This window comes from Miscanthus floridulus, chromosome 3, assembly GCF_019320115.1.
Source record: "Miscanthus floridulus cultivar M001 chromosome 3, ASM1932011v1, whole genome shotgun sequence".
Taxonomy (NCBI): domain Eukaryota; kingdom Viridiplantae; phylum Streptophyta; class Magnoliopsida; order Poales; family Poaceae; genus Miscanthus; species Miscanthus floridulus.
The window spans coordinates 10,671,079-10,679,439 of NC_089582.1; the positions used below are offsets into that span (position 1 = coordinate 10,671,079).

Genomic DNA, 8,361 nt, shown 5'->3' on the forward strand with positions numbered 1-8,361 from the left:
TCAAAGCAGCCTCTCCACATATTTTGCAAGGGAAGGATTGGCTCGGTTTTTTCCTTCCCCAGACCCTACTCATGTGGTAGCCTCCGGCACTCGGGCTGTCCTTTTTATCTTCTTTTTCTCGTCTCAACCTTCCTAGGGTTTAGTCGAAGAAGAAAAAAAAAACTTCCTAGGGTTTGATGTACAACAATCATGGATTCTTGGGCTCTCCATTTTAGCATGCATAAATCCAAACTGTATTTGTAAGGTTGCAGTATGTCACACAGTCACAGGCATTCAGACAAATCACAATTCAGTTCAGTGAAGCCAAACTTTGGAAGGCATCTTCATTTTCTCGTCTCAACCTTCCTAGGGTTAGAAGGAAACCTCAAACACGATGTTTCCAAAGATAATACGAGAAAATAGCCCTCAAGAACTTGACGGATTCCAAACAAAGGATGGGATATTCTTTACAAGCTCAACAGTACAACAGTACAATCAGCCAACAGACAACCTTTTATGACAAACATCTTACATGAATAATCATTGTTCACAATCACGTCCCAAAGCTCACAACCTGAATAATTCAGTCTATTCTCGACGCGGTATAAGGGTATAACAGGCTCTATAGCTATTTTTTTGTTTTTTGCCAAGTAAACCCCCAACCACTATTCATCTCATACATCTGACTGAAGCAAGTCACTGATAAGAGCATGGCTCCATCAAGAGCAGCTGATCTGATCAACGGTTAGCACCAGTCTTTGCACTTGCCTGTCATGCTCGCGTCCTGCTGTTCTCTGCAGCTCTCACTTGTTGGAAGTATGGGTGTGCCTGCAAGAATATAAAAGCATCCATTATTATAAGAGAATAAGACAAGGCATCGCAATCTACACCTCCAAGTAAGTATGGGCTAAAACCTTTCAACATGAATAAAACTCTAGTTCTCAAACGCGCTTAAGCAAAACAGCATGCATTGATGCGCATCAATCACCAAAACAGCATGCACATCAATCAGGATATGGTGAAGACCAGAGTTCTTTTGTTCAGAGATGGAGATATGCACTAGTAAAATGTATACTTTACACCAAATATTTAGCAATAATGAGCAGCCATTTTAATTTGTGTGTCAAATTACATGTCACCAAAATTAGCACAGGGAAACTTACCATAGCTTCACGTGCAGTAAGCCTGTCCTGATGATCATAACGCAAAAGCTTGTCGAGGAAATCTATGGCCTACAGATATAAACAAAGGAATCCTGTTAGAGTTAAGCACTATCAAATGAGTTAGATCTATTTAAAATGCAAGGGCATTAGCAAACACCTCAGGAGACACTAGGTGTTGGTTATCTGCATTAATAAACTTTGACCAGGGTTTCCTGCTATGCCTGCATCCCAAAAAGGCAAAAAAGAAGAGTGTAAATGCAATCCACATAAATGATTACATATCTTCCATCAAAAGTCTGGTGAGCAGCGGCATACTCTACCTTCCAACAAGGGCTTCCAGCTGAGGGTCAAGCTCAATTCTGTACTTGTTCAAATAAGCATTCAGCCCATCTGTTCCAAGTACCTGATAATAAATGGATGTAACAATAATTAGCAGAGAGGCATTTAACAAACCTAAATGGTCTCATGCCATGCACAGTATAACAGCATATGTAGCCAACAACATAGCATCAAGTACAGCAGATATAGCTAACAACATAGCATCAAGTACAGCAGATATAACCAACAACATAGCATCAAGTACATATGCAAGTTCTTACTAAAGAGAAAATAACTAAATTAAGCAGATTGCAGTTGCAGTAGATAAAAATGAAATCTCTGCTACATGACGTAGGAAATGTAAGCAACATAGCTAGTTGATTAGTTCATTGCAAAGAACAAATAGACTGAATATCAACCTTGGCTATCTTAACAAGTTGATCATGGTTGTCATGGCCGTAGAAAAATGGTTCCTTACGAAAAATCTGCAATCAGCATCATATGATCAACAAATTAGTATTGGTTGTCTATAAGGAAATCATCATAAATACTAAAGGAGGATATGGCAGCAATAGGTAGAATAGTCATGTGGGTAAATACCATTCCAGCAAACATGCAGCCCAGACTCCACATGTCCAAAGAGTAATCATAATCTTGCAAGTCAACAAGAAGCTCAGGCCCCTTGAAGTACCTGAATTCCAGTTGAAAAAATGTTGAAAAAGAAAATAGTGAGGGGCTGAGGGCTGCCACAGAGAAAACATGGAAACTTATGCTCTAGAGACATGTCAAGTAAGCCATATGATTCACTGTAGAAAAAGCATTCATTCATTCTGGCAACTTAATATGTGACAACAGAAGGCTATAGTGCAGTTAAAATATAAATACCATTTATCAGAATGCTCTTTATTTATATGGTTGCTGAATAAACAAGCTACAGGAACAAACCACAAGTCACAAATGTGAGTTCAAATCAACTGAAATTTGGATTCAAAATAAGGGCAGAAGCAGAAACAAAATAAATAGTGACAAAGTATATTATAGTTTCACTAACTACCACTTCAGAATTCCACACTTCAAAGGTCATTAACCGTGAACCAACAATGAAAATTTATAGTATATATCTGCAGCTACCTGGAGGCAACACGGACATTATATTCCTTGCCAGGATGATAGAATTCAGCAAGGCCCCAATCTATCAGCCGGAGTTTCCGAAGCTCGTGATCTATCATAACATTGTGGGGCTTCACATCTCGGTGCATAATACCTTGTGAATGGCAGTAATCTAATGCCTGTATCCAGAAAACAGAAACAGTTAGGCAATCATAGTCAAATTCCCTGATAATTAGTTGATGACTAGATCAGCAGTAACTTGGTGTGGTCATTAGTTACATATGAGCAGGAGTTATCATTTCCTTGCAAGCATATAACATGCCTTCAAAATGCACAGACAGAAACCTATTTGGACACCAGAACTTAAAAATTGATAGATACCAATGATTTGAAATTGCCAAGATTTCAACAGCAACAGCCAAGCCTTTTTAGTCCAAAGCAAGTTGGGTTACCAAGACTTCTTTAAAGAAGAAAATATTCTAGATGCTAACACAGAAATAACAAGATGAGAATTTACCTTGAGTAACTCGTAGATGTAATATCGAATGTCATAATCTGTTAGTGTTGGGTACAACACTTTGAAATCTGTGTTATTGACATACTCAAAGATCAAACTGGGTGTTTTTGAATGCTGATCTCTAACAATATCAAGGAGCTTCACAATGTTAGGGCCTCCACAAAGATTCTGAAGAATTTTAATTTCTCTTTTGATCTGCACCAGCACGAGAGGCGTAGGTTAAAAATGAGATGAAAATTGTCACTGAAATTATGAAATTTAAACAGGTGCGGAATGAAAACAGTAGCCTGTCATCACTTAGGTTCAGGGGATAACAAGTTACAAATTGCAGGCAATAGGATTCATGGTCTACCTTCTTTTTCTTCACAGGCTTGAGGATTTTAATGATGCATTTCTCATTATTGTTAACATTAATACCCTCAAAGACTTCACTGTATTTTCCTCTCCCAACTTTCCTAACAACTTCATAGTCATCCTGCTCACTGATCAAAGAGATATGGTACTTGTCAGAAATCCAAAATTTAATGGGTTGGGAAAATATAACTGCACAATAGTAAGAGAGAAAGATTTAAAGTTGTCAGTCACAGCATGGCTGTCCAAAGGACTACGAGTAATAACAAAATGATTTAAAGAAGAAAACTGCAGGGCGAAAATAGAGCTATCATTATGAGGCATAAATGCCCAAAGCGCTAAAAAACTATGTGACAAAACAAAATCGTTTAGTTTCTTTGGGCACAGGGTTTATCTTCAGCATCTGGGACTTGGAAGATGCAGAGAGAAGAGAAAACACCAGTACTTGACATCTAAGTGTGATATTTCCTTGCATATTTGGCATACCCCCACGCCTATTCTACATATAGCTATTTCAGACTCCAATTCTGTTAAGTACGCATGAATATCAAAGCAATGATAAATCAGGCCACGCTCAATGACTAATTGCATTGATACAACAGTCAAATAGACAACAGCGAAGCTCTGTGGACATTGTAAATATCGTATTGATTACAATCTTAAACCAACTTTTAGCTATAGCTAAGCACATTTTGTAATCTAGAAACCATGGGTATTGCAGTAGATTCCATGCATCAACTGGATTTTATTTATTGCACGTAGCTCTACTGAGTGGTTGACTGGAGCCGAAAAAGAGTTGTAGATTGGCGGGATAGACATAGTTGCCTTGAATTGTTGTTTCACATTTAAGACTACAATGAATCATTAGACTCGATAACTCATAGGACATAACCATATATCGCTCCAGAACAAAGTTAATAACAACAGAAATCGACTACCACTCCAAACATGTTACAAATTCAATTCCTGCCAAATCAATCGACAAAACTGAGAAACTAAGTTAAGGAAAATGCCGTCTCGCAAAATCACTAAACTAACTCAGCTTCTCGATGAAGGAAAATGAGGAAAGCAATACATTCAGAACATAAGCATGCGACGAAGCTTCCATTAAATTGCTCTCAAATACTTCTTAGCTCATAATTACCACTACAAGTCCTAATAATCAGTGGCCGAATGGTGACATCGAGGTAGCACAAAACAGAAGGATTAGCAGGAGTAATTAATGAGCATTTATGTTATCAGGGGGAGCAGCCTAACTAACTAGCTCATGGCCAACCAGTTGCTCAACAAAATTATGGAACATGTGCACCAAACAAATGACACTACCCAATCAAGCTAAGCATGGGGGCAGTAACATCCTGCAACTCCACCTGAACACTATACCGAGCCCAACCTTACAAACCGACCAAACAAGATTGAGAACGTTAATAACCATAAATGGTTCGGGAACTATGTTACTAATAGCAAAACTTGACTGCAAACCCAAACAACGGTTTACAAATTCAATACCAGCCAACTCAATCGACAAAATACGAAACTAAGGAAAATGCCGTCACACAAAATCAACAAACTAACTCAGCTTCCCGATGAAATAAATGAGGAAATCAATACATTCAGAACACAAGCATGTGACGAAGCTTCCACTGAATTGCTCTTAAATGCCTTGTAGCTCATAATTAAAGCTTTGAGTCATAATAATCGGTGGAAGGATGGTGACATCAAAGTATCATAAAACGGCAGGATTGACAGGAGCAATCATCAGGGAGAGCAGCCTAACTAACTACTAGCTCATAACCATGCCAGTTACCCAACAGAATTACAGAACATGTGCACCAAACAAACGACACTACCCAATCCAAGCTAAGCACGGGGACAATCAATCTTGGAGTCCCACCTGAACAATATACCGATTACCGAGCCCAGCCTTACGAAGAGACCAAACGATTCGCCATACGGACACGCTCTTACCACGGCGAAACCGGTGCTTGAGCTAGGGTTACGCGCGCGAGGTGCGGAGGACGCGAGAGGAGAGCTCGCGAGCTAGCGAGGGAGGGGAGGAGAGGACATACCCCCATTGAACGGTGAGCGCCTCGTAGTCCCAGTACTCCTTGGGGCGCAGCACGTTGACTTCGGCGTAGACCCTAGCCTTCGACATGTCGCCGGCCGATCCGGATCCGGCGGCTACCTAGCCGACGACCGATCGGGGGGCGACGGAACCGGGAGGGAGCGTGCGAGGAGTGGTACGGCGGGCTGTGTGCCGGTGCTGAGGCTGCCACCACCGCCGGCGGCGAGACGGGGCTAGGGTTTCGACGATGGGGGAGGGGGAACCGGGGAAGGGGAGGGAGGGGGAGAGGAATCTCCTTTTCTCTTCCGAGGGGAAAAAAAAAGTTTTGGTGATATAGCGCGGTGGGCGGACACGTAAGATGCTGTGGTCAGATTGGATGACGTGTGGGCCCTCTTCCTGTGCCAGGCGGCGGGGGTGGGTCCATGCAGCTTTTGTCCGCCGGCGGGGATGGGGTCCTCACCGCACCGGAGCCAGAGGAGATCAGATATCTGATATCTCTTCTCGCTCGCTGACAACCTGTCGAGCTCATTTCCGGCCGACCAACGAGGGCCTTGTTTAGTTCGCGGCTAGGAATGAGTATTCGGCACGGTAGCACTTTCGTTTGTATTTGATAATTATTATTTAATTATGGTCTAATTAGGCTCAAAAGATTCGTCTCGTAATTTACAATCAAACTGTGTAATTAGTTATTTTTTTTATCTACATTTAATACTCCATGCATGTGTCCAAAGATTTGATGTGATGGAGAGAGAGTGAAAAAACTTGGAATCTAAACAAGGCTGAGATGGCGATCTCTTGCGAAGAAGAAATGTTCAGGCTTGGCTAGGGTTGGCGGATCACTGTCAAGTGTCAACCGTATGCACCTTTTTCCCCCTCTTGGAGCTTTTTTTAGCATCACTATAGGTACTCCACGGGCGTCTACCCCAATCCGGACGCCGTCTTCGTGGACTGCGCAGCGGACAGCCTAGGCATGCTTTTCACTAACGCACTCTGGTTGTCGGGGCATCACTGCGTATCCGCCATCGCACCGTCCCCTTTCCCCAGTGCACGACCGTCTCCCACGCACGCAACGCCCTTCCCCCTACCACGCCGTGCCACCATCCCGCGCATCGCCCATATCCACCGGCACGCCCCCATCCACCTCGCTCGTCGTGGCCATGAAGGGCACCATGCCACCACCACCCTGGCGCCACCAGGAGGAGGTCACCGACGTTCTGGACTTCGTCTTCCACGGCAGGAAAGGGAGGCCTGCGTACGTTGGGCTGTTTGTTCTCAACGTTTTCTCCGGAACTAAGCTCACTAGTTACCGCAGTCCCCCACCAGGTAGGTCATGGTTGCCGGTGACGTCGTGTTTGAAGTGTTTCAGGCGTTTTCCAACTTATGTTTCAAGTGTTTTATCTGAATGTTGCAAAAGTGGATCTAGGATGTTGTATATGTTGTAATGGCAATATATGCATGTCGCAAGCATATGTTTCAAGTGTTTTAGACGTTTGTTTTAAATATTTTATCTAGATGTTTCAAAAATTGATCTGGTGTTGCACATGTTGCAATGGATATACACACATGTTTCAAACACATATTTCAAGTGTTTCATCTGTTTTTCAGACTTATGTTATAAATGTTTCATCTAGATGTTTTAAAAGTAGATCTTATGTTACATGTCGTTGTCCGCCTGCTTGTTGTTGGTGCACCGTCGTGGTTCACGTGCCGGCGCATGAGGCCTGCAGACACCTCCACAACGCGCACCCACAAGCGGAGCAGGTGGGCATGGGTTGCGGTTCCGCCGTGTAGACGCGAGGGCCCGGTTTTGCCGTGCGGGGCGCGGGCTACGGTTCCAGCCGCTGGCGCTGGCTGGGAATGGGATGGAGCGCGTGGGATGCGAGGCGGGCACGAGGGCGCGGGAGCTGCATCTAGACGCAGGCCTGAGGCCGGACGTCCTAGCGCTAGCCTTACCATTCTAGAATCCTTTGTTACAGGAGCAGTAAGCACCAAATTTTGAACAAATTTTACCTCTTTCTTGTGAGCGTGTCCTGAATAGTGGAGTTTTTAGGAAAAGGAGCCCAAGATTTAGTGTGTCTTTGGTAGGCCTCCTTGCCCAGTGGCTCCGGCTCCTCCTAAACTCTGTAGGACTGTGTGCTACTGTAGCTTCAAAAAAGGGGCTCCCGCTCCTCCTTAGCTGTGTCTAGGGAACACAAGGAACAGGCGGAGCTGCATTTCTGGGCTCTCCTGGCTCCGCGCTACAATGCACTACAGTGCGGGAGCCGGACCTAAGGAGAATCCGGCCAAACAGGCCCTTACATGGAACCTCCCGAGCTTCGCCGTCTTTGTGTGTCGGAAAAAGGATTGATTTCTTTGTTTCTACTAGTAATTAATTAGTAAAGAGAACAAGGATAAAGGTGGAGTTGCGTTTTCCATTGATTGATCTCGGGTTTGAATGCACAATGAAACATTGAAACGTCACCTTGGCAAGGAGGGCAGTTGAGCCTATTTCCCAAAGGATGCGTGCCTTGTCGTCAGTGATTTACATGATTCGTCATGGTCATTGATCCATGTCTTCTTGTTGATCTGTGGGAGAAGATCACAGGCTTTTGATCGGTTCTTAACAGATTTTACCATTATAACTTGTGGGACACAAAATTTATACAATTATTATAATTACGGTTGCATATGCTCCATTAGCGTTGTTCCTTTATTTTCTTTTATAAAAAATTATCATAGATACATGTGTCACACATGTGCATAGATAAAAAGTTACGTGAGTGTTAGACTGTTAGTGTGCCTAAACTGGCCAGGCATAGGGATGTTGCTTGTGCTCTCAAATCCACCGACCTTTAACTTCTAGATTTTATTTTTATACA

At 43.1% G+C, this 8,361-nt stretch overlaps 1 protein-coding gene across 1 annotated transcript; it reads right to left on the minus strand.

The window, feature by feature from the left end:
• Positions 1-419: 419 nt before the first annotated feature.
• On the minus strand, positions 420-6,008 carry LOC136541356 (casein kinase II subunit alpha). The gene is made up of 10 exons (XM_066533202.1): positions 5,508-6,008; positions 3,440-3,569; positions 3,088-3,282; positions 2,592-2,749; positions 2,061-2,151; positions 1,880-1,945; positions 1,463-1,545; positions 1,300-1,363; positions 1,143-1,211; positions 420-807 (listed from the first exon to the last, which is right to left on the minus strand). The coding sequence occupies exons 1-10, from the start codon at positions 5,591-5,593 to the stop codon at positions 751-753; spliced, it is 999 nt and encodes a 332-aa protein (XP_066389299.1). The 5' UTR covers positions 5,594-6,008; the 3' UTR covers positions 420-750.
• Between the last annotated feature and the right edge of the window lie 2,353 nt (positions 6,009-8,361).